General features: G+C 35.3%; 1 protein-coding gene across 2 annotated transcripts in view; it reads left to right on the plus strand.

Annotated features, from left to right (window-relative positions):
- The first annotated feature begins 5,212 nt into the window (after positions 1-5,212).
- Positions 5,213-27,595, plus strand: part of krz (beta-arrestin protein kurtz) — a 39,786-nt gene continuing 17,403 nt past the window's right edge. Inside the window, exons 1-6 of one of the 2 annotated variants that reach the window (XM_089249207.1) lie at positions 5,213-5,351; positions 12,556-12,617; positions 22,847-22,941; positions 25,151-25,181; positions 26,286-26,346; positions 27,289-27,530. In XM_089249207.1, coding sequence (XP_089105333.1) covers positions 22,889-22,941; positions 25,151-25,181; positions 26,286-26,346; positions 27,289-27,530 — 387 coding nt within the window. In that variant the 5' untranslated portion in view covers positions 5,213-5,351; positions 12,556-12,617; positions 22,847-22,888. Of the gene's footprint in view, positions 5,352-12,555; positions 12,618-22,846; positions 22,942-25,132; positions 25,182-26,285; positions 26,347-27,288; positions 27,531-27,595 lie in introns of both variants that reach the window. The other variant, XM_089249206.1, reaches the window with a different exon arrangement.

The raw sequence follows: 27,595 nt of genomic DNA on the forward strand, positions 1-27,595 counted from the left end.
TTTTTTCTAATTCAGATGCTTTAAACTCAGGGTACTACTATACAAAAGCTGATGAAAAAATCGATTTTCTTCGGCAGTATCTATACACTGTTCATAGTTGTGGTTTTCATAGTTCCCCTAGGAGGTGTGTCACAGCTCCTAGGGGCATCACCAAGCTTTGTTGAAGCTGCGAGCTAGCAATACTAATATGTGAATGTGTTCAAGGTGCTTTGAATTAGTTCTTTCTTTCAGACTATTCTGTGGAACTACACATAAATGTTGACTAGAGCAAATATCCTCAAGGGTGGAGGGGAGTTCCCTGGTTCTGCTGGTTTGTTGGGAAGAGGAGGGTAATCAGAAATCTAATCAGATAAACTTGATTGACCTTGATAATTTCATTTTTCTTCATATTGTTAATCGTGAAACAGTCCCCATTCGTTTGTAGACTCATTGTATCCATATTTAAAGTTAGTATATTTTGTGCTATCTGAGGGCTTAACCACTCAATAGAAAATTATGAAATCGTAATGTTTTAATGAAGGGATGAGGAGAATTTATATGTCCACCTAAAGACAGAAAATCTCCCCGTAGCTTTTGATGCAGAGTCACAGTGTTTGTAAAAGAGTTTCTCTAGCAAAACATGTTTTTGTAAAAACTCAACATCATACTCTTTAGTGAAGAAAAGAAATTGAAAATGGTTCTGCTGGCAATGCATAGGCCCTTGCCATCAAGCTTGAACAGTCTAGTCATGTGTTTTCAAAAAATAAGCACATGCACTACATAGAAAACACTCTCAAGTTGGGGAATGTTTAAACTGATTTCTTACTCTTGTTTCTGTTCTCAAATTTTCTCAGCTTTCTGACATGTAGCTCAAAACACTCAAACTTTAATTATAGATGCCCTGCATTTGGCCCAGCATGTCATGCTTGAATCTGTATTTTGACATTGATTTTAAAATTAATTTTGGAACTTTTGTTAGAATGGTCATTTACGAGCAGCATTCTGGCTCTGGTTTGATTCCATTCAACAGTATAGAAAAGGTTTCAAAGAGATGAAATCAGGCTGTATAGTTAATACAGTCAATGCTCGTTATGACGACCACGTTATAGTGACCATTCCATTACAACAACCGGTAGGATAAGTTCCAATAACAACTATCGTATGTATATGCTTTTCCTTTCAATAAAATGACCCTCCCAATATTAAGTCTGTTTTCGACAGGATGGAGGAGGTCGTTATATCGAGTGTTGATTGTATATTAGATTATTCTAGAATGAGTGTGAGGATTTGCTCTATCAGCAACAGTTTTGGAGTTGTAATTTCGGAAGTGATTTCAAAAGGCTTTTGCCATTACGGTTCAAGATATAAGTCAATAGAGATCACTTCAAAGCAGACATGAAGCTGGATCTAACCTCTGCTTTAACCAGATCCTCTTCTGTACTGGCCTTAAGCAATCCAGGTTGTTACTCAATGTTGTAAGAGATTTTATGTTTAGCATAATGTTTCTACAGTGATTCACACAGTTGGCAGGTCTCTATTGGCTCCATGAAATGCTATCTCTTTTTTTGCCTGATTTTCAAATGGTGTTCATGTAAATGTAATATTTCTGTATGAAGTACCTAACTGATTCAAAATACAATATATATATATATACACATACATAGAGGGTTCATAGCTAACAGCACGTAACTTATTTTACTGGTGAACCGTTGATCTCTGAGAGGCATACTTGCAAGTAGAAAAAGTATCGCAATAACGTGCAGAACTCAGATACATTATTTGTATTGCAAGGGGTTATATAGGTATTAAAATAAAAATGTTAACTTTTTATACAAATACTCCATCTTCAGAAACCCAATTAAAAAGTTCTTACCCTGTCTCTTCTGTGGCGAACAAAAAAATTCCATGTTTTTAAAAACTCTAATATTCACTGAGATATTAGAATTCAAAAAATGGGGAAGAGTTAGAGAGAAAACAGCAAAAGCTAACAGGAAAACACTTTTTACCTCATTTATGTTTCTTCCCCCCAAACTTTTCTTCATTTTTTGAATTCAAATATATCAGTGAATAGTAAACATGGATTTTTTTTTTCTTTTTTGGCATCAGGAGAGACAGGGCAACAACTTTCTAATTGAGTTTTTGAGCACTGTCGTCCATGTAAAAAGTAACTTTTTTTCTTTATTTTAATAACTACACAATGCCTTGCAACATGAATGATGCATCTGAGTTCTACATGTTATTTGGATACTTTCTGTAATTGGAAGTATGTCTCTAGGATCAACGGTTCACCAGTAAAATACATGCTACTAGATATGCACCCTGTATACATGTCAAGGCCAGAACTAGAGGAGAGCAAAGATGGCAACTACCCCAAGTGTCAAATTATAGTAGGGGGGGGAACACTTATACTATTATCAAATTTTACAGTGGAGGGGATAGAAAAATCATCCCCCCAAACAAAAATCCTGATTATAAACCTAATATTATAATCCTAACATATATAATTAATTTCAAACTGGTTTCAATCTTTTTTCTACTGGGTTTTCTCTAAACTGGCCCAATTAAGCAGTTCAAGAGAAATTTTTCTGTAATATAGTTTTGCATGTAATTCAATAATTTTAAATTTTTTTGACTGGTTATTCATACATCTATAATGCACATGTTCAGTTGAAATAAATTCTAGTTCTCTGCTAACATTTTCAATATGCTTTTCATTTTAAATGTACCATAAAATGCATTCAGTCGTTGTAAATAAATCACTATATTAGATAAATTGTGTAATTTTAATTTATTTACTTTTTGCGAAAGTACTTATAACTTTTCAATGTTCAGCGTGGGATCTGCAAGGTTGACTTGGTAAAATGTTGACTAATTTAAAGTTTAATAGAGTGAGAGCTGGGAAAATAGAGTAAGCATATGTATCTTTTTCTTTTTTTTTTGTGTTCCGGTTTTTCGGGGAGTTTCCCAAATTCAAACTCTATCTTTTGAACTTGTAAAAAGTTTTTTAGCCTGTATTTTTATGGTTTTATGGCTGTCCCATCTTTTTTGACCAAAAGTCTTTAGTAAATCTTTACTGAAATCATAATTGATGATAATTTCATTACAAATATTCATCTCACCTATTTGCATTTTCTTCCCCCCTCTCCGGACTCACTGTCCTTTTCAGTTGCAATTTATTTCCCCACCAACTGCAATATTTTGGCTATTTTATCCAAAATTAGCAACTTAACTGCAGTTGGCAACTCTTTTTATCTACTATTAGTGACATCCCAATTAAGGATCTCAATACTAACAAATTTACATTTTTTAATGATACATGATTGCACAAGTAATGTTGATTCAGAAATTTAAAAAAAATCAACACACAGACTTATCTGAGAATTTTCCTTTAAAATTCTTCAATAATTGCTTTTTTGTTGGAAAAAAATAGTATAATTGATGAAAATTCTGGAAAATTAAGAATTATTATTTGGTTGACTATACGTCATCACGAAATATATGGCATTCTAAATATAGGACATCAATAATTGCTGCCAAATTAAAAAAATGTCAGTTTCAGAAATTACTCTTGGCTTGACATGGCAACATCTTGCAGGTCCCCCGGCCAGACTTTTCACGGGCCCCTGTATTGTGAATTTATGTATAATGTGAGAAAAACAAAAAAAATAATTGGAATTGCCCCAGGGCCAAAGGCATGTCAGCCCCTCATGGCTAATAGCACTCCAGCCTGAAGGCCAGGGACAATTCTTAATTTTTATTTTTTCTCAGCATAAATTCGGTATACAGGGGCCATGGAAAATCTGGCTTGGGGCCTATCAAAGATATTGATCATCAGTCTCACACATCTTTGGTAGGCCCCTGGGATATCCCAGGCTAGAGGCCATGGTCATCCCATAGGTGGAGATAAACTTGGAAGTCTGGGGGGGCAAGATGATGATGATGTCAATTCATATATACATTAGATCAGTCGACTCCACCTTTGACGCTGGGGGGGCAATTCCCCCCCCCCCCCCGAATTCCGCCCGTGGGTCATCCCCACTCTTGAGGGTGCCATGCTTTCGGAGCTCCTTCTAAGACAAGGAAAAAGATATGCAGGAAACTTATGTAGAGATGATAATTTTTGGAAAGAAAAATTCGCATTTGCGGCCAAGATTTCGCATGATTCCATTATGGAACCCTGCATTTGCCTCCATTGAGATCCAAATCGCAGTCCGGGTGAGTGCGCTACCAATTGAAGCAACGAGAAATTCCTTATTTGAGGCTCTTTCTCTACATGAACAAAACGGTCATAAGTAAAATGCAAAAGATTAATGAAAAATTAAACACTAGCTCTCAGTCATCTGATTGAAACTGGTGGATTTAACGACGGGCGCATGCCCTTGCACCGACCAGTGTCGTCTTAACGCATATGCCCACCCGGGAGCCTCAAGAGAAGACGGGCCTCACAAAACATAAGACTTGGCTGAAATTTTCGAGGAAGGGCCTCAGAAAAATCGGTTTTCCCGAGGCCCCATAATGTTCTTAAAGGCGCGTATAAAATAGAGCACCGATCTTGCAACGCACGATCGCCTGCTCGTGGGTACACAAACTTCCTTTGTGTTCCTCTCTTTCCTTTATGTTCCTTGAAAACAACCGATTCCAGGTGGGTCCAGTGAAAACAGCTCAAGAATTGTTCACAACACCGTACAAATTACTGAACAACCAATAGCGAATGCTTTCATTACATGATCCGCGCCTTAAAATGACCCTGGCCCAGCAAAAAACCCAAAATTTACACTTTTTTGAATTTAAGGAGGTCCAATATTTTTTTTTGCGAACGGGGCCTTATCCGACTTTGATCCGCCTCTGAACGAAGGTGAACAAACTGTAGCTTTTTCTTTTAGAAATCCACACAATTAGCGCATGCAGTGGTTGCTGCCATCTATATTCTAATTTTACAACTCCTCTTGAAATGCATGTCCCGATTTTTGAAATCCGGCAAATCTAATTACGATAATGAATTTTGATCTACAAGTACGAAAATTATACAAAATAATATAATATTCTAAGAAGAAAAAGAATATTTTGAAACTACCGAGACCAAAACACCAAAAAAAAAAAACTAAAATTCCTAACGCATAAAATACGGGACGTATAGTCATCCATCTTACTTCAGGTTATACTGAGAATTCGGTTTTCATTTCTTTTGCTGATGAGAGGGGGAAAAAAGGCACTTTTCCACCCACATATCCTCGAAATGAAACAGTTGAGAACCTGAAGCTCAAAGGAAATGCGTTTGTTTCCTTGGGAGATCTGTTATTGAGTTATAACTCGAAGGCTTGAGGGGTGTTAATTTTATTGAAGGGGGGAAAAGTATCATTAGTCAATAGCAAGTAAGTTGTTTAAACGTAATGTCTTCAATATCGTTTGAATATTGTCATTGTTTTATTGCCGTTCAATCCCATGGAACTGACCAACCACCGTCATATGCTTCAAAGTCACGCATTAATGTCATCGGAGAAGAATTAAATACACTAAAACTCATTCGAATTCGCCCCCAATATTCAATTGCTGGTCGCATTTCAGCGTGAAATTTACGAATTGGCTTATTGTGCATGTTTTGTATGCGAACTTCAATTGTGTGTTTGTATAGTAAATACAATGAAAATCCTATACAACGATTTTACTCTCCTCTGTACTTTTCATAGTGTTAATCTATTACGGTAACTCCTTTATAATAATATGTATATCTTGTCCCTTGAATATGAACATTTCACTGTATGTGCATTTCAATGTTTTCTATGTAATTAGTAACAACATTGTACAGTGAAATTCCTGTAACGATACTCAAGAGACTGGACATATTGTTTGAAAGGAGTTATCTTTTAACACTATGAAAATTGTATAGGGACCAGAGAGGGAAAACCTTTGTACAGCCAATGGGTTCTCCATCCGACCGGTGAAATGTTTTCAAATGATAAAGTGGGCCTGTCTATTTTAACTGAGGGTTAATTTTCCATGAGTGATTTTCCACCAACATGACAATTTCTTTTCCCAACAGCCAATCGCTGCTTTCGCGCTGGTCAATACAAGATGAACAAGAAGAAAATGTCACAATTGCACACACAAAAATAAAATCGCATGAATGCGGCTCACATCATGAAGTGGGTTCAAACGTCACTGTGGTGGTGAAGTTGAAGAAGCTGAAGTTGGTTTTCTGTGGTTCTCTCAACTGCAAACGCAAGCTGATCTCCCCTTTTAAAAGTCTCGTCACAAGGAGCAACATACCTGCAATGTACAATTATTCGATCATTACATTTCACTCAATTAGCATATTTGATGGATGGCAGCACTTACACAGGAGTTATTCCAGTCTTCCATTTGAAAAGTCTCTTTGCAGAGACTTTTCAACTTCACAGAGTGCAAGCAGACCAACAACATGATACTGACATAACATGAAAATTCAAGCATTTCCATCTTCATTTTTGAAAATGGACGGCAGATGGTAGCATGAACATGAAACGTGCAATTCGACAACATAAATACGTTAGAGCTGCACGTATACTCAGAACACGCATTCCGGCATGTGCAGATTCGTTAGAAATTACGTAGAGGAATGTGTATGAGGTGCATGTACGGTTAAGTAGTAGCAGTGATCTCTCTTATGTTTCTCTTTATTTTGTTTATGCGTATACTATAAGCTTCTTTTGTTTATGCGTCTTTTTTTGCTTTTTCCCTTACACTAAACCTAAGTGAGAAGTCAACGTATTCTGTTAATTAATGTAAAAAATCAAGAGATAAAAGGGTTGTTAAAATAAGCAAAGACAATTCAAGGTCAGGAACATGTTTTGACACAAAAAAGTAATATCGTTTGGTGATGACCAAATGGAAAATTAACCCCACAAGGTATCAGGTCTACAGCATTTAAAACTTTCACATAATACGAACAGGCGAAATAAATTGTAGAATTGTTTGTATGCTTCCCAATTCAGGAGACGGGTGGCAGCACTCCTTGCACACACAACGAGTATTTCTCTAGAACAAAGTTCATGTTAAGTGCACTACATTTGCACATAGCATATTCCAACATGCTTATATTCATTAAAGAGTTCCTCAGAGGAATGTTTTGAGGTGCATGTAGTCGCTGTAGTAGAGAAGTGTGAACGCACACAACACACACACATATACCTAGGCTTATATTTCCTTGATAAAAATGTAAAATCCCTGCAGGAAAATATGGGGATGTCTCCAGTTACCGCCAAAACATTTTGTCAAAGGTAAGCAAATTAGTCATCATCCATCACTGAAAAATTACAAGTGGCAGGAACTGAGGGGATAGTGCAAATCGCGGTGGATTATAATAAATCTTCAGTTTGACTAACATACGAGATGAATATTTATGTGACTATAATTACAGTCAAATCCTGTTTTAACAAAAACTTTTCCAATTATCCCAGATAAGTTTACATAGGAACAATGTAAAAACTTGGAAACAATTTCGTTATAACGAAGTGATTTCTCTGGTCTCTTGGAGTTATAACGGGATCCGACTGTAAAATATAATTTATAAATTATCAGGAAAAAAAAATTCCAGAAAAGAATTAAAGTTCAAGTAAGCTTTGTTGAAAAAAAAAACCATTATCTATCATCCAGAAAAATATAGAGATAGCCTAAATTACTGGGATATCCTGGAAAAATGAGGGTCGTATGGTCACCGTACATAGTTTCTGATGCGCTTGCAGATAGAAGGTAGCGTTCTGTGGGATTTTCATTGTATATCAAAACATCGTCAAACATTTGTTGAATCATGAGTAATACTGCTATTCAGTGAGTGTTCCAAGTAAGTTTTCTTTTGCCTATGATACTACATTAACATGTATCTCTTGTTGGCTTTGAGGTTATATAAGTCTAATTGGTGATTTTCAATCATTGACTCGGGTATTTTTTACATCATGGGTTCTTAACCTTTTGTTTTCTACTCGCCCTTTATGCTATGATGAAGGCCACAGCTTTTTATAAATTTTCAGCATATAATGTGAAAATAATTAACTTTATATTCTCTGTCAGACCAGACCCATGGAGGAAAGAATAACAGGAGGTGACGCGACCAGCGCTTCCGTTGAGAAAGCACGGGGAATCTGGGTTGCCAGATGAAGGCAGTGATCGCTCTATTAAAGGGACCAAGTAAGCCCAAACAAACCGTGGCTTTCCTATGAGAAACATCCCAGTTTTTAAAAATCATTAAAAAATTTACTATTCGCTTTAGGAACTCTTTTTTTTTTTTTTTCTCGAATTCTTTGGATATATTTATACAATTGAACGAGAGCTTTTACAATTTTAGTTATTTGTTTTCGAATATTAACTTCAACAACATGGAACCTATTGCAAAAATAACCAAAATTTACCCATATCTTGTGCCACAAAATTTCTTCTCGGCATTTTAATTTTAAAAAAATTATGCCAAAGTATGTAACACCTCAGTGCCGAGAGAAAGACAATGTTTAAAGACCCTTGAACAAGCAGTGTTTCAAAAAATCTGACTTTTTTTGCGAAAAACATTATATATGCAAAACATCAGCATATATAATGCCTTTCAGCTGTTTATATTAAAATATTGTAGAAATATTTCTACATTCCAGGTAAAAACTAGAAACAGACACAATTTTAGATTTCAAATTCAATTCGAAACTTTTTTGTCAAATTTTCGTACACATGTCACTTTAAAAGCAAAGTAATTGGTACACAATGAAGAGGGGGGAAAAACAGCCCAGATTATTTTTCTAAATACTATAGGCCAGAGAGAGATGACTTATCGCGGCTCGTAAAAAAAGTTTTTTTTATTTTTTAATATTTTTTTCTCAATACATCTACATAGCGGAAAGTTCGGATGGGCAGCATATATTTCCAGTAATACATATTCAAGAATATGAGAGTGGAACGGAAGAAGGGTGGTGAAATTTGTAAAGCTTACAGGCAGCAAAACCATAAATACACAGTGGCGGAGGACACTCGAGCACTTCCAGTACTTTGAGGCACGGGGGCGGCAAAATGCTGTTTGCCCCGGGTGGCAAAAATCCTAGCTACGGCTCAGTCAGAAGGTGTTCGAGCACCTCAGAACTGATTCAGAAATCAAAATTCCTCATGTAAAGCTTAAGACGAGCGCCCACGGGCCTGAAACACTTTCGAAATGTCCCGGATCTATCATAATGATGAACGAAACAAAAAAAGCAAGATAAACAGTTAAAAGAAAAAAATTATGAAAATTGAATTTTATTGGAGCTTCATATTATTTTAATCATATTCCCATAGACATTAATGTGAGGCATGAAATTTTTAAAATAAATTGAAGCACTGAACTAAAAACTTATGACGAGTCGAGAGTGAAAAGTGATCTTCTCCTTTCAAAAATAAATTAAAAATATAAAAACCCCTTATACAAGGATAAACTTTTATCTTTCCCCATCATTGGATCATGTAGATTACCTGAAGACGCATTAAACAGTCATGGTGCTTAAATTTATTTAGATATTAATATTTTAAGAGAATTCGATCCGGCAAAACACATGTTAAGTATAGGGAAAAGAGCGGTTTGTTTGGGCTTACTCGTCAGCCCATAGGGTTGCCACAACTGCTTCAATTTTCGTTCCTGATGTCACCTCCTGTTATTCTTTCCTCCATGGACCAGACCCGACCCAAGGACTACGTATAAGGTAACTTATTTTCACATTATGCTGAGAATGCTGAAAATTTATTCTTATGCTGAAATAATGCTGAATGAAAATTTATATATGTTGAAAATTATTTATTATATCCTCTGGTACAAGTCACTTTTTTTCCTTCAAATGTCTAAAATTGGGGGGGGGGGGTGTTATATACGGATCAGTTTTTATAGAGAAAAACCTGTGGGAGGACTTGTTGAATTAAACATGAGTATATAATTCAATAGTTCTTTTCAAAGCTCGCTGTTCTGCTGAAATTTTCCCAAGGAGTCCATAGACCCTTGGTCAAGAACCATTTCACTAGAAAAACAATTCTGTTGGTCACGTTCTTCACTCTGATTCGAATTGGAACACTTGGTCGGTAGAAATCTAAAAAGAAATTTTAAAATTTAGAAGTGATACCTTCAAATCAGAAATCTAAAAACACTTAAACCACTGATTAGAAATCTTGGTGTTCACCTCCCTTATGGAATCGTAGCCCTCTATTCTGTAGTATAGCAACGTCCCTTATGAGGGTTGCTTGCCCAGTTCGAAATATCCAGCAATTTGTAGAAGCAAATGACAAGTGGAAAATTAACACAACTCAACTTTCGCATGAAAATGTTAAGTTCGGACTAACGTTTACACAATTCAAATATTAGATTTTTCAACATAAAAACCCTCGATTCAAAATTGGCAGAATTGTATAATCTCACTGGTTTATGGTAGGTCAATCAGTCAATTTGTATGTCCATTAACCCATTTGCATCGTTTGGAAAAGTAGAAAATTGGCCCATATCACCAAAATTTTTTTATTGTATAAAGTTAGAAATATTTAGAAATGAAAAAAGCGAAAAACAAAATGACCTACACAAAGAATTTATAATGTTACTTAGTTCAATGAAGATATACATTTTGAAAATAATTTAAAAAATCAAATTTAATTGTTTTATACAGTATGATAGTACTCTAGTGTTTTGTTCTTATGCATAAAAAACTAGCTCTCATGTTTTGCATTGTTCTGCAATGAGCCCTCGAGTGACTGGAAATGTTCTGCAGTTCCTATAATAGTGTTTTCTACATTTTTCTTAAAATTCTGCGACGTACGTCGCCGACTTCGACATATTCTGTTTTGGGGTATGTGCTTATGATGCAAATGGGTTAACTGTCAGCCGGAGATGTAGGAAGTCTCTTCGGTTACTCAGTTCTCAGAGTCTCTCGGTTGAGGTCTGAGTCAACACCAGGGGGCCTCTCTGTTTAGGTCTGAGTCAACACCAGGGGGCCTCTCTGTTTAGGGCCAGATCAGCACCAGGGAGGCCTCTCGGTTGAGGGCCGGATCAACGAGATGAAGCGTTATTGCACATACCCCTGACGAGGTCAGCTCCTTTGTTAGTTTTTTTCTGACGTCACTTTGACAAGGCCTTTCATTATGAAAATAAAACAACTTTTCAATTCCAGACCCCCTGCCGGGAAACAGATTTAGATAATTGAACTAACATAAATGAATTATAAGAATTATAACTATTGGATAATTTTCCCAGCCTAAGGCTAAATGAAATGTTTGTATGATGGACAACCGCTGAACTAGATGGTTTTAGTTAAATGAGTATTACAAAGGCAAAGCATTGACTAGCCAAAAAGGGAGGAATTTATACACATACATTTTATAAAAATTTAGAACCACGTGTCCTTGTAAGGCCTTTCCGCCTCAACAAAAACATCATTTGCATATTCATGCGTTTACAAAAATAAACATCACACAAAGAAAATATTTTATCAGAAACCTGGCAACATGACACAATCCGGAGAGCTGATCAGACTCTCCCGGCTACGTCAACATTGAATAAACAATACTGTGTGTGAAAAAAATTCAGTCTTCCGCCAAAAACAAGTGAGTACAACTAAGTTTTTCACACAACAAGACATTGTAATATCTCCCCTGGGAGGTCCCTTAATGAAAAATAATAAAATATTTTTTTTAAGACTAACAATTAACCCTCGTCCCAACTATACGGAAATTGGAACTCTGATCTCTCCATGAAAATAGCCATCATGAGGGAAATTAATTTATATGGGACGTCAGCAGCCTGTTCTCGTTCGACAGCCGTAAGACCTTGACTGCTGAACTAAGCGAACATTATGGCCCTTATCGGTATGCTAGTGGGCCACTCAGGTGGTTTCCGGTAGCTGAGAGGTCCCCGGGGTCTAAAATAAGGAGGAATTTCCCGCATAAATGACAAGATCATCATTAACGTAAAGGGATCGGATCCTGATATGTTACAGTATTTTCTGTAAAGCAGTTTTCCTAGGAACAGGTTGTTTGCACCCTGTGAACAGAATAAGATAATTTTGTGTTATACAGAAACATGTAACTTTATCGCGTTACACTTTTGTGTGGGTTCCCTAGCAGTGCGCATCAGCTGTTCTGTCAATCTGCGTATCTTCATGCAAGCGTTCTGTATCTGCGTGCAACAAAAATACAGAGTTCGGTAAAACATGCTGCGCATGGTACCTTTGAATCCCCCAGAACCACCATCTGACAATCGTGCTTGACGTAGTGTGTTAAGAGTCATCTTGCTCTCTGTAGGAAGACTGTCATACCGCTTTTCTTATTAGTGAGTGAATGTTGTGTGTTGCTGGCTCACTTTTTATGCAGTGCACAAAACCATCTTGCTCCTAGGAAAGCAGAGCTTAAAGCAATGTTTTCCTAAGAACGGGTTTTTTTGTGCATCGTGAGTATAGAGATTGGTTAAAAAACCTGAAGTTCAATTTTTTTTAACCAATCCCCACACTCATACTGAATTTCCATTTAAGAAAATACTTCATAAAGACTGTTGTGATTGTTTTCATTGAAAGTATAAATTATAGATTGAGAATGTAATTCACTTTATTTTTGCAGCATGATCTGAGACGTTCAGATTGTATCAAGTTATCAGGGTGAAGTCGTCACAAACATTTTCTGTGAGTCTATTATCTTTTTTTTAAGTCTAGCAATATTAAAATTAGTAGGTTATGATATAATTTTGTCTTTTGTTTATGCATAGTTAACAGAACCAATTGTAAGCATGCTCATTACCTATAGAGATGTGAAACGAGAATAGTCGATTTGTGGAAAATAAGAATATTCTCCCGAATGTAAAATTTTGAGAGCAATTGAGAATACAATAATGCCTTGGCTAGTAAAGATAAGTTATTCTGGAATCACTCTTGTTATATCCAAAAATTGATTTCTCATCTATTCTATGGAAAGTCGTTTAATTTGTCCAAAATTTAAAGATAACTGGGTCATTCTCACGAAATTAAATAAAAAAATTAACAAAGAAATGCCAATCAAAAAATCCTTAGGGACACTTCTCTACTTGCTGATAAATAAAATATAGTCAACAGCAAAGCTTGTTATAATAATAATATATAATAAGATTAACAGTGTTATTATACAGGTAAATGCAATGGAGCATTTTGCCTGTTTCAGCACCTAACTTGATATTTATTCTTAACACTCGCAACATGTTCCATCTATTTTGGTAGCTCATTTTGAACGTGGACAAGCACTGATACTCTGAACAATTTTTTCCTAAATTGTATTTTTATCAATTAAGTCAAATCAATTTTATGGGGGACAACAGATTTTTAATTTGTCTTTGTTTTAGTTCAAGAGGCACTCGCAAAGTCTTCAGGTGAAGTATTACTAATGCTTGATGTTGCAACCAAGAGAAATATGGATTTTTATTTCCCCAACTAATGATGAAACCTTACTTCCTTGTTACCTGTCTCAGCCTGATCAAAAACTAACCATATTGAAAGCATGTGCTTTTAAAAAATAATTCTCTCAACCAGGGTTGTATAAGATTTGCTCCCCGGGTAGATACCCATTTCCCCCCTCCCTCATACGGACTGGGTTTTTTAGACTGAAAAAACCGGGTTTTTCAGTCTAAAAAACCCATGGTTTTTTTGGGGAAGATTGTTTTCAAAGAAAATTTGTTGCTTTCAGGTTAAAATTTTATTTTAAAGTTAGTTTATGTATTTCCCAAAAATTGCTGCATAGTGCAGTGTTTTTGCTGTGTATAACAAATCCTGTGGAATGTTAGAATATGTATGTTTTGAAGTATTTTTAAGATTTTAATCAATAATTTCTTGGAATTACACACTTTTTGTTGTAATTCTTCTGATTACTTTTTTTTAATGCAAGTATTTAGGTCGAGATTCACACATAAAATGTTACAAGAAATCACAAACATAAAATGTAGCCATGAGCATAATTTGTAATATGTGTATTATACCAATATGTCGTATGTGATAAACATATCCTAAGAAACTATTGCTTATTTATAAGCAAATATTTTATTTATTTATACACAATAATTTTTCACACACATACCTTGTATAAATAAATTGAAGCCTCTGTGAAGAAGTAAACCAATGTATGTAAACTGAATTTTCATTCAAAAAATATTTACGTGTTTGCATTACATTTTTATAAGTTTTATATAGGTACATGAGACTTTCATAACTGAAATATCAAAAGACAAAAATAACATTAGCTCATAACAAAAAGAAAATAACTGTGGGGTTCTTGAATTGAACATTAGTAACGAACACTTTCAAGTGAAACAAAAAAAAGTATAGTTTTTCTCCATAACTAAGACTTAACCAGAAAATAAGCCTTAGCTTGATTTTTCAATCAAGATGCTCATAATATAGCCTGACCCCCAAAAATTGGCCTATTAAAATCATCCGCCAGGTAGTATTCTGTAGGTCTGTTGCTATACATGATAGGTTTTCTTGTATAAAGAGATATTAATATACAATGTTATTGGCATTTATATTTATTGATAATTCAAGTTATTCTGTAGTTTTAACTTCCCAAAAATGGCTAATTTGGGACAAGCGGAAAACACCTCCAAAGTAATGAATCCTCAGAATGACTGCTATCTCCCCCCTCTTAATCAGAATATTTTTTGATTGTTACTGCTCTTTTAAAAATATTTCGGAATTTAATTTAATGGAGCAAGGATATTCTTCAACAGTGAGGAATTCAAGAAAAAAAAGAAGCACATGACTTTAGCTTCTTAAAGTTTGGGTTTGAAAAAGAAACTTAATGGTTCTGGTTACATTGTTAAAGTTTTTATGTTTGATGGATCAGGAGAATTTTAGATACATTTTCTGCAGTGTTCGAAAAATTTGAAGAAAAAAAAAATTGAACACCATCTTGATTTCTCAGAATTTTCATTATCCAAATTCATTTATTTTATCACAAACAATCTTCTTGCTACAGTTCTGCATACAACTCGAGGTTCAGATACAATTATGCAGAAGTAAGTGTGTTTGTGTGTGAACAATTATTCCCTTATTGTATGGTCAGTTTTATCGATCAAATACATAGTTTAACATGTAGGCCTACAAAAAATGTATATTTAGACATAATATAAGATGTACACATAAAGGATGCACATATATGTTAAATTAGATATTTTGAGGTTGTGGAGAAGGAAATTAATTTTTGTCCAAAGAAAACCCCCAGATTTTTTTTTACAACCCTGCTCTGAACTGAAACATGTAGGCCTAAGTCAATAAATCTTATTCACTCTGACCGAAGCCATGCAGAGTAGCTGTTCCTGCCTTCTGTGACCATGATCCCTGTCTGAAGTTAAAGATCCCAATCTTGAAATTGTAATTGAAACAAAAATGTAAGTCCACTCTGGCACCTTAAATCAAACCAAAATTCTTGAAAAAGAATTGTGTGAAAGTACAGTAGACTCTCACTAATCTGGCACATATCGGACCAGGGTGTGCCAAATTATCGAAATTACTAGATTTCTGGAAGTCAATTGAAAATGTCCATTTAAATTATATCAGCTTTGATACACAGACATAGAGGGAAATGTTTTACTTATTCTATATTCTAGAAGAAAACACCTGAAAAAAACAGCAGATTACTGGGTGGGCTAGATTATCGGCAGTCTACTTTATATACAATAAAACATTAACATGTATCTTCGTGTTTTAAATCAAATGAATGTGAACATTAAGCTTTTCTCTTGTATTCTATTAGTAGGCCTACCAATATTCAGAATACATTGATATAGCTTTATGAAACATGGCTTAGTGATGATAATTTTCAGTTATATATTTCTTACATAAAAAAAGTAGCCAAGAGAAGGACATTTATAATATAAACTCACCTTTTTTCATGAATAAATTGAATTTGTGATCTAATTTACAATTCTAACTGTTTTGAAAGAAAGTTGAGGTCATTGTCATATTTTTCTCAACACAAAATTTTATAGGTGGCAACTGAGTATTGGTAACCTGTATTGTAAGACTAGAACCAATGTGTTCCAAATATCACAAATTGGGGGGGGGGGGGAAATGATGGGGAAAGGCTTATGCGGTTATCAACTATTGATAAAAAATATATAGGCCTATAAAAGATATTGAAAATTAGAATAAATTTTTTTAAGATAAACAGTGTTTGTATGGTGTTTAAAAACTCCCTAAAAATCATTAATTTTCATTTCCCTTTTTAAGAGGTCCTTAAAACTCCTTAAAATCCTCCTAGCTGTTTCTAAAAAAATTCATTACTTCCCTCAAACCTGGAATACTTGCTGCCGAGGTTGATAATGAGTTGTACTTGATGCTGAATGAAGTTCCCTGAAAAAAAGGAGAAAAGAGGGGTCTTTTTGGGGGGGGGGGGATTTTCCCTTATAGAGAATCATAAGCCACCCTGTAGCGGGTGCAAATAGCTCTGCTGATGACCAGTGCAGCTAAGACATTATGGCACCTGATTGGTCGGACTCCAGTGGTCTCACCTGTTTCTGATATGCTGAAAAAAACAGTAAAAGAAGATTGTTGTGCAGTCAAAAAATTAAATAAAAAAATAAGTTAGCTAAAAAATAGTGCTACTACCAGTGGTGGGAACTCCGTGGTGACATAAGTGCCAAAATTTACATCTTGCTCCAATAGTGTACTTCGTATTTTTCTGTGCGAAATAGTACTTGTTTGTATATATATATATATATATATATACAGGGTGATTATAAAAAAACTATCCCGACATATGGGCCCCTAACTATCATACCATTCACAGAAACTGAATGAAATTTTGGCATAAGGTATTTTGATGTATGCGCTCAAGAATGATATGGAAAACAACAGTGTCACTCTAACAGTTACGGTTACAGTGACATAGCTGCCAAGTCTCCCGAATTTTTCGGGAATCTCCCGAATTTTATCTTCATCGCTCGATCTCCCGAAAAGTTCTTAAATCTCCCGAATTTTTACGAAAATCACAAAAATCCCTAATTGTCCCTAAACATTCCCTACTTTATTAAAAAAAATCCCCGCTTATGAAAACAATCCCTAAGGAATTTCTTGTGGGGCATGAAGCCTCTTTTTTTTCCCTTTCGAAATGACGTCACACGTCGTAAATGGGGAAATTCCCTTTTTAAGGAAGTTTTACAAACCCTCTGATGGTAACAAGAAAGTTGTTTGTCTTATCGTGCAGGGAAATGGCTTAGCAGCCAATAGTCCTGGATAATAATTGAAGATTATGGTGATGCACATGTGGTCAAAATTTCTTTTGTTGAAGTTACGTACGTGCGATATAACAAAGCATGAATAATGATAAGCAAAACCATATTTAATCAATTTTAAAGATACTTATTCCGATGAATTTCCTTTCATCAAACGTTCCAGAAGAGGGCTGACTTTTCCTTTTTGTACAAGTTGTGTTACGGACATAAACATCGGTCATGGAAAGACTGCCATCATCAGTCGTGAAGTGAAAAAAAAACATCAGTGTCACAAAAAGTCAGTGTTCTTCAAAAATTGACGGTGTTTTCCTTCATCTTCCGATGATTTTGGGGTCATTCGCGCAGAATGTTTGGTCACAGCGTTTCTGATTGAACATAATATTTATTTTTACATCATTGAAGTTTAGGCCTCCAATTTCACTTGTTTTTTGCGTAGGAATTTTATTCCCAAGGGTTTAACTTCCATGTGTGTAAAATCCTTATTTTAATTTGACTTCAGTTTTTGAGTAGGGATTTTATTCCCTACGCTTTAACTTTTATGTTTGGAAAATCCCTATTTTATTTGGAAAAATCCCTATAGGGAGTGGTTTTAGCATAAAATACGGGTTTGCGCGAAAATCTCCCGAATTTTCATTTTCAAAAGTTGGCAGCTATGCAGTGAGAAAATTTCGAAAATATCAAATGGCAACACCAAGTTTTTTGTATTGGAATGTGATCTCCATTGTGAAAAACCCTAAATAGCGTTCGAACGGCAACTGTAGCATGAAAATCACCGGCGGTAGATAGGCTAAAAGTGAGGACAACCAATAAGGACAGAGAAGCAGCATGAAATAAAGCATTTTATTGTGTTTCACAAATTTTCCACATGACCTTGTGGAGGACTAATCAGGCTGGGATCTCAGCCGAAGAAACGGTGTGACGAATGAAATGAACATTAATGCTCTGGTGCACGGCAAAGTCCTTTTTACTTTTTCCTTGCCTAGCTCCAGGGATTTTCGTGCTATAGGTGCCATTCCAATGCTATTTAGTGTTTTTCAGTATGGAGATCGCATTCCAATACAAAAAACTTGGTGTTGCCATTTGATATTTTCGAAATTTTCTCACTATAACCGTAACTGTTAGTGACACTGTTGTTTTCCATATCATTCTTGAGCGCATACCTGAAAATACTTTATGCCAAAATTTCATTCAGTTTCTGTGAATGGTATGATAGTTAGAGGCCCATATGTCGAGATAGTTTTTTTTATAATCACCCCGTATATATATATATATATATATTGCATTTTTTTCGTGTGTGTGTGTTGACTTGGAAACTTGAATATACTTATATACCTGCTTTCTATGTATCAGTTTTACCAATGGCATGCTCAGCGTCGTCAAATTTCTGGAAAAGGCAGCGAAAAGTTTTCTTCCCACGTGCTGCAAAATGATTCTAAGAGTATTGTCACGATCTATAGACGATAGGTGGCGCGATTTGTTCGATGGCTCTTAGAAATATCAAAATCTGTTGATACTGGTTTCGGTATTGCGCAAAGGCATGTGATTGGCGAAGAACTGGTGGAGGGTTGGACAGGAGCTTCCAGAAGATTACGCCCATGCAGATAGTGGTGCCACAAACCTGGTACTATGAAATAGAAGTTTGTGGAATGTTCTTTTTCCTCAAAGTTTCTACAAGGGTTATAAATAGTGTGGCGCTTACAAGATGGCAGCCTCGAATAGAGAGAGACTCGATGAAAAGTCAGTTGTGATTTAACTTTGCGAGAAAGTTGTTAGCTCTCTGATTAGCTTGTAAATTGCTGTTCTGTAAATAAATCTGTTTATCCATCGAACCGCTTCTTGTTTTGCAATCTCGAAGTCTTGTGCAAAATTATCCAAAACAGTGTTTTGTTCCCTAGCACTTCAGCACCACTCCTCTTCCTATCTTCCATAGTCACGCTCAGAACTATCCGAAAATATCATTTTTAAGAGAAATTTCACTCAAAAATTTCAAGGGGCATTTAAAAAAAAAAAGTTTTATTATGAATTTATATATATATATATATGTAAATATATATATATATATATATATATGTAAATATATATATATATATGTATGTAAATATATATATATAATGGCATCCCATCTCTTAAAGAGTTGCCCGAAATCCAGAAACATTTACGAAATTAGGATGACAGATTTTTTTTTTTGGAATGGATATTCCCATAATAGAGAAATTTTGTCCCTGAAAATCAGAATAGGATAACCACAGTCCCTCATTTGGCTTTTCATCACAAAAACCCTGATAATATCCATGGTGGTGGAACTGAAGATTTACTCTATCTAGTTTACCAACTTCAAAGCGTAAATGTGAGGCAGTTTCTGTTTTCAAAAAAGAAAAAAATGTTGCCACTGCAAGCAGCATAGAAGGTCGATCATCATTGCTTCAAATCTGGATGTTTCATGAAAACATTATTCATTCTGCGAGTAAAAGACCTATTCCACCAAATAACGTGTGCTAAATCGCTGAACATTGTGTTGATTCTCCCAAAACTTCCCTAATTTTGCAACAATTTTTTTTTAGTATAACCAACGAGCCAGCAGGAATCGTGCCCATAAAATTGAAGGAAAAAAATTAATTTTAAAGGATTTTTTGTGTTCATTTTTATTGAGGTGAATACAGAGTCATGGCAAATATATATAGCCTATATGAATAATTTTGTTAAATATTTTTCAGGTTTGGTTTTTTTTGTTTTTTGAATAATTTTGGGGGGTGAATATCACTTGGAATTTGTATAATTTTATGTGACGCTGTTATGAAAACTTGACTAAAATGGTTATCAAATATTATGTTTTACTTTTGACCAAAACTTGAAGGTTTTTAAAACACTTTGGTGGCAACAGAAAAGCGTGGATTATCTGTATGTGGATTGATTACTTTATGAATTATTATATTGCTGGGTAAAAAAAAGTTCTAACTGCTCTACGTCTATATTTTTGAGGAGAGTGAAAATTTGTGAGGCAGATTTGAAATTTGCATGTCTCTTCTCCCCCCCCCCCCTTTTTCTTTTGCTGTAAAACTTGTAACTTCTGAAGTTTGCCATGACTCCTTAAAAAGTGCTCAAAAACTCCTTAATTTTTATTTAGGAAATTTTGCATGAACCTTGATAGAAAGTTATCATTGTAAAATTTGGATAATGGGCTGGGAGAAGCCCAGGGAATGGCATTGCCTAAAGAAATGAAAATTTGTTTAACCAAATTTTGAAAATCTATTGATTAAAAAAAATAGAGTGGCGACACGTTTGAGACAGGAATACAAATAGAAAATGACAAAAAAAAAGTTTTATAGCCCACCAAATATGTTCACAGTAAATTTCTGAGGACACAAGGTCAATTTAGGAGAATGGCCCAACTTTGATAACAAGACACTTTAAAAAGACAAAACTAACCGAAAGCTAAAATAAGAAATTTATGATATTTTTATCTCGTACTAGGGGGGGGGGGGCCCTCTGCCGCCTGTGGTGGCCACCTTGTCCCTTTCTCTTCACAACATACCCTATTTATTTCGTCCCACTTCATCAGAGTGGTATGAAAAGTGACATGTCAAAGCACCAGTTTACTAACAAATTTTACAATAATAAGGGGAAAAAATGCAAATGTGATTCATTAAGTACCCCCAGAGAACTTCTCCATGGGGGTCCCCAGAGTGGAGCCCTGTTGGAGCATGAAAAATTTTCACTTGTATTCATTTTACCGACAAATAAATTCCAGGGCCCCCAATCAAGGACCCGGTACTCAATACGCAGATTTTTAGTGGGAGTCCCAAACTGGATTTATCTTTGGCTTCCGCTGTTGCAAATTTTACAATGTTAAACAACAAAAATCATTGAGCTCCATCCAAGCCCCCCCCCCCCCCTTGAAATGAAACCTACCAACTTTTCTATAGGGTCCCCTCTAACCTGGAGACTTGTCGGACATCCCCCTCCCCTGTGAGGGCCACAAAAAATTATTTGTATTCATTTTAACATTGAATAAAATCCAAGGCTGCCCAATCAATCAGCTGGGACCCAATGTGCAGATTTTCGTGGGCCCCAGACTGGATATTTCTTGGACTTCCGCTATTGCAAATTTTTCAATGTTAAAGCAGCAAGAAAACAATGAGATCCGTCAAAGGCCCTGAGAAATGGAACCTTTTAATTTCCCCAAGAAGGTATATGTGCAATGCCATGCCCTGGGTACCCGACCCTCTGTGTTATGAGCACTGGTGAGATATGTATATTATACATATACATATCTCTTGGCATGGCCCCCACAAGGGCAGGTCTGATGGGCTGAACGATTCTTACCACTTTTTGATTTTTCAATAAATTAACCACACGGCCCGTGACAAAGCTGGTTTGGGGCCCTGCCGCAGAATGTTGGGGCCCATGCCTCTCGGTACATACACATAATTTGGTCCCAATGGGTCAAATGGTTCCCGGTATATTCAAGAGTTAAATGGAAACTTCACCCAAAATCATTACCAATTACCCTAACATACCAAAAAACGTAACCAATTTCTATTGCATAGAGACAGACCTTTTTCGATTTTGTGATTTTATATTATGGAATAGATTGTATACATGGTGCCTATGTGATTGTGATGTCAATTCATTGTTTTTTTTTTCATACATGCGGATGGGAAACTGAATGGTTTCAAAGTTCTGAGAGTCTTACCGATTGCACTAAAAACATTCAAGTCTAGGCTTTTCTTTTTTCAGTGCATTTTCGATCTTTCATTTTGCCTGAAATAGCTCAGGTTTCTAAAAGAAATAGAGGAACATCCAAAAAGTGATTCCGAGAGAGACGCGAGTTAATAAGGCTCAAGCAACTAATTTTAATGATTGATGCAGAAATTCAGCTCACTATACAGCTGTCATGTTAGCAATTGCATCAATATCAACTAAAACATTTAGACAAATTAGACATTTCAACAAAACGACAAATTTGTATTCCAAGGCTGGATAACTCCCAGGTACCTGGTCACCATCTGCATTGGCACCTACAATTTTTCATGTGTGATGATTAAAATGGAGTCTGAGGACAATGTGAAATTTTAGAAATCTATGTAAGCTTTTCCATCAACATAAGAAAATGTCACCAAGGTCCAGAAAATCTAATAAAGCTATATATATAATATTTTGGTTTGGTTTTACCTCAGGAAGACAGAATGAAAAAAAAATTGATTTTCTCATACAAAGGATTGTCTCAGTTGCGTTAGAAAATCAGTCTTTCTGTATATATGCTACTTATGTCTTTCTGTATATATGCTACTTATGTCTTTCTGTATATATATATATACTTGTTATGGGCATCTTTTTTTTTTCAGCCACCTCGTTAGGCATTTTGCCTGTTGTGGCCTTTTATTTGTATATGTGCCATGGAAATTTTTGGTTTCATTCCCCACTTAATCTAATACACTAGCGGTTCCCTGTTTTTTCTGTGGTTGTGTTGAACAGCACAAGTAATTTGGTCAGATTCTTCTAATATGATTCTATTTAGCTGATCCATTTTAAATAATTTTTTTTATATATGTTTCATACGCATTGAGTCTTGTTTAATTGTCAGACAAATCTTTAATGATTCAATGAATGATGTGAGAGCATAATTTCATAAGATTTCTGCAAATGTGTTTTTTTTAGGAATTATTGTGAAGCATTTCCAGCTGGAGATTTCTCACGAGCATGAACTCTAACTCGGTTGCCGATGACGATCCAAGTAGAAGACCTGGAACGAGGTAAAATAAAACTAATTTCCAAAACATGAAGTAAAGTAGAATAATGTGAATAAAGCATGTGCGCCAAAAACAAATTCATTTTTGTATAAATTTCAACTGTGTTTAATTTTCTAAACTCATAAAATCGTTCATCATTTAAAAGTAATATTTACCAAGAACTTGAAAAATCCCAGGTTGTCATGGTGGCTAAAAAAATGTACTGACTCCTAAAACTTTCTTTGTGTAGTTACTAAATCAAAGTCTGAGAGCAGCACAAGATGTTTAGAATTTGTATCTGCCAATACGAGAGTCGCCATGCCCTTGAAAAATGAAAAGAAACATTATTTTAGACCTGTTTTTCTCAGTTATAAAAAATGTTTGGCTTCTAAATTGTTCTAATTTTTTTGCCATTTGTCAGCCCTACTAAGAGCATGTGCGCATGCATGTAACAAACGGTCATTAGAAGAACTTATGTACAGTACGGATGTCAGTCACTTTTAATGTTACACCCCCCCCCCCTGCTTAAATAACATCAGTTTTTAACCCTAAAATAGCATGTGTCACATGATCTCAGTAGATTGTGATCTTTAGCTGTCGAATCACTTGCTCATGATTTGTGCTACAAGAAAAAAAAAATGAGAAATTTTTCTGTTATGCCATATTCAGAGAGCTGTATCTCCAACTTGTTATGCAGCTTTTTCCTGTCAGATGATTAGTCTCCCGGGGAGGTTGTACAGAGATCTCTGCCTCTAAAAACTCTGAGGCCACTCACTGCAAACATTTCCCAACAAGGTGGTCATGGCCACCACATCCTGCAGCAGGAGCCCCTAGACTGGAATCTGTGGTGGGTCCTCCAGGCCAGACATTTTTTTCAGTCAATCTCAATAGTGACTAATAGTCACTTTGTTTTCCACCTTATATAGTCACTGACTATATAAGGTGAAAATCAAGTGAGAATCATTCCTGAAGTCCTGTCATCCACATCTTTTTTGGGAGGGGCAATAGAAGGTGGTTGAAAAAATAAATAATATTGAAGAAAGTGCTCTTTTTTATGGGTAGCAGATTGCTTCTCAATTTTTTTCCCCACTAGGAATTTGTGACAACAGAAAGTTAATTTCATGTAGGTCTGTTCACATATCTGATATAGAAAAAAAAAACTCTTGATACCACAACCAGTGTTTTCCTCGTTGGAGCTCTTGATTCACAGTGTATCAGCAATTAATGAAGTTCAGAGAAATCTGACTTGCAAGTGTCTTTTTGCATGCAATACCAATCAAATTCTATTTTATGTGTTGTTGTTGTTTTTTTTTTTGCGTATTACTGTTTTATCCCTGTGTTGAAGATTTGTAAGAGAACTGTTTTTTTTTTAAATTTCTAAAAGTATCGCATCACATGTTTTGTTTGGTTTCTTGTGCTTAACCCCTCAAGCCCAGAAGAGATTTAAATGAACTCTTATCTTGTAGGTTGGAGGAAATTAAAATGGAATCACTGTTTTCACAGATGTTTTAGTAAAAAAATTATAACTTTGAAACTAATCATTGAATTTATTTGAATTTTTTATTTTTATAAAACGTCTTGTCTATAATATTACATACTACCACTTGTATATTTTTTGGTAATTTTTTTTTCTTTTACTGCTGCCGAAAATGGGATTTATAACTCGACCTAATGGCTGCAAAAAAGAACTATTAACTCAATTGTACAGGGCGTTTTAGCTCAGTGGACTATAACATGTTCTTTAGAATAATAATTATATGGAACATTTTTGCTCAAGTAGCTAAAACATGCTCTTTACAATAATATCGCAGATTCCTTCTCTCTGCCCTCCCCCACGTTAAGCTGCAAATGTTCATCGCTCACAATGAAATATTATAAACCTAATGACTTGAAAATATGAATTTTATATTGTAGAGAAAAAACACTTTCACACAAAATACAATAGATTGATTGAATTTGAAATGAAATTTCTGACAGAAAAATTATTAGATTTCAGAAGTTCAAGAAGCGTACCGGGTACGTATGGCGGTGGCTTACTGATATTTCATCGTACATACTGGATACATAGGAGGCACTGAGGGGTTAATATCTGCTAGAAACGTTTTGGAGATCATTTGATTTATTTCAAGAGGAAATGAATCAAATAAACTCCGTAATGTGTGTAAAAATTTAAATTTTTGTCATGATTTTACTATTTGGCTTGTAATGGAAATAGGAATTTACCTTTTTCTAGGGTTTTCAAGAAAAGCTCGCCCAATGGCAAGGTAAATATTTATTTGTCAGATCTTGATAATTATTTGGTTGTCGCATATGAAATGCCAGATTTTGGGATGAAAGGGATTTGTATATTTATGGAATCTTTGTTAATTAATCAATGTTTTGATCTTTAATCAAATGTGAAACTTTTTGATGCAACAATTTATTTTACTATGAAAATTTTCTCAATAATGCAGGGGTGGGAACTCTGCCGATTGCACCGCACTGTGCCAAACTTACACCTTGCACCATCTTGCTCCAATAGTGTATTTTTGTATTCTGCACAAAATAGCGAATTTTGCTTCAGTATGCCTGGGATTTCGAAAAGGACGCCAAAAAGTTTTTGTTCCGGCTTGCCGCGAAATGATTCTTTCCAAGAACAACAATTTTTTTTCCTATATACTTTTCAGCACCACCACCTCCCATCCTCTATAGTCATGCTATCTCGTGACCTTGAAAAAATGAAAGTCTCTATTGGAAAGTAGTTTGACTACACTGTAAAGTACGGTGTTGGGAAAAAAATTCACTGACTAACCATGTGTGCTTTTCCCGCTTTGTAATCAGTACAGAGATATTTTTTACATTTGAACGAAAATTTTCAATCAAAAAATATTTAATTTTTATTTACCATTCGCAACTTTAACCCCTAGACAGTTTATTTAGTTTAGTGCAGTATAGTTTTTTAAGTGCTACAAGCATGTCAAACCAATAATTTATCTGGTCTCTCGTTGAAAGAGTTGCCGGAAGTCCAGGAAAGTTTGCCAAATTAGAGAGAAGGTAGCAGATTTTTAAAAAAATAAATTTTCAAATTTTCCCGGGAAGTTCCCGCACTCGACTTTGTCCTCGAAAATCAGATTGGGATACCTGTGGTCCTTATTTATTATACTATCTCCCCCCTCATCGAGCTTTCCTGTTCTGAATCCTATATTTTACTGTTCCAAAACTGACTTTTTCACTTCCCACCCCTGAATATTTTTTTGTTTCACTCAAAATTACATTATTTTTCTCTATATTCTCTTGATATGTATCTGATACGTTTTTTTTTCAACTAGCACATTCTATGATATCCATTTTTAATTTTATTTATTATAATTTATGGTTTTCGTTTTTAGATTACGGTATATCTTGGTAAAAGAGATTTTGTGGATCATGTTACTAATGTAGATCCAATAGGTGAGTTTTTTAAGAATATGAACAATAGAGGTATTGATTTGCATTTTACAGTACTCGTGTATAAGCAGATACCCCCACACTTCAGGACCGCCAAAATCTCAAATTGAAAACCTGTGTGTTAAGCCGACCCACAAAAAATCAGTGCATTTTAAAGGGGGGAAATTCATGTATTTTCATGTAATTTTCAGTTTTGTCTATCGTGTTACTGTTACAACAGTTTTTAAAAAATTCAATCATAATGATTTTGATAGAATCAGAATTCCATGCCTCGTGAACTCACTTGCACACTGGCCAAAGTATTCTCCAGCATGACATATTTCCACTTATATCTCCTTTGGGGACAGAGTGGAAGTCATGTTCTAGTCAATGTCAGGTTCCATCAAGGCAGCATTTTTTGTTTCTTTATTTTCTGAAGTCGTCTATTCAGTCAATAAATTCCTTAAATCACCTCTAAAGGCTATGAAATCGGCCTCAGTCTACCCGATACCAAAGTCAATGATGTTTTTGCTTTTTTACTTCGGCTTTAACATTGCTGGTTCTGTGGGGGTTTGAACATAGCTAAAAAAATTACTACTGATTAGTAACACATCTATACCTATAAAAATTGCTCTACTCACTAGCGACACCATCTAAAGTAATCCAATGACATCACAGATCTTCAAGCTAGCCATGAAGGAGGCCATGCAGCTATATGATTTGGTAAAGGGGGAAGTCGATATTTTCTCCCTAAAAAATAACCCTTGTATAAGCTGACCCCCCTCAAATTAAGGAACAAATTTTTCAACAAAAACTCAGCTTATACATGTGTATATATATACGGTAGCTTTATTTTTTAAGCTAATGTTTGTGCAATACATGTTTTCCGCAACATGCATATGTATTTATATATGTGCAATAACAAAAATAGAGTGATATATCATGCAAATGAATTATAATTTTTAGATGGTGTAGTCCTGATCGATCCTGAGTTTGTGAACAACAAGAAAGTTTATGGTCATGTCCTGGCTGCTTTCCGATATGGAAGAGAGGACCTTGATGTGCTTGGTTTGACATTCCGTAAAGACTTATATTTGGCCTCTGAACAAATTTATCCTCCGACTGAGGAAAAAAAGCATCCACTCACAAGACTGCAAGAGCGACTTGTTAGAAAGCTAGGCCCTGATGCATATCCATTTTTCTTTGAAGTATGTCTTTTCATTTAATCTTCAGCTAGCTTACAGAAAGTCTGAAAGTTTTAGAAAACCACATA

This window comes from Pholcus phalangioides, unplaced genomic scaffold (genome assembly GCF_987345545.1).
Source record: "Pholcus phalangioides strain wild (caught in Gottingen) unplaced genomic scaffold, Ppha-v1.0 ptg000022l_1, whole genome shotgun sequence".
Classification (NCBI taxonomy): domain Eukaryota; kingdom Metazoa; phylum Arthropoda; class Arachnida; order Araneae; family Pholcidae; genus Pholcus; species Pholcus phalangioides.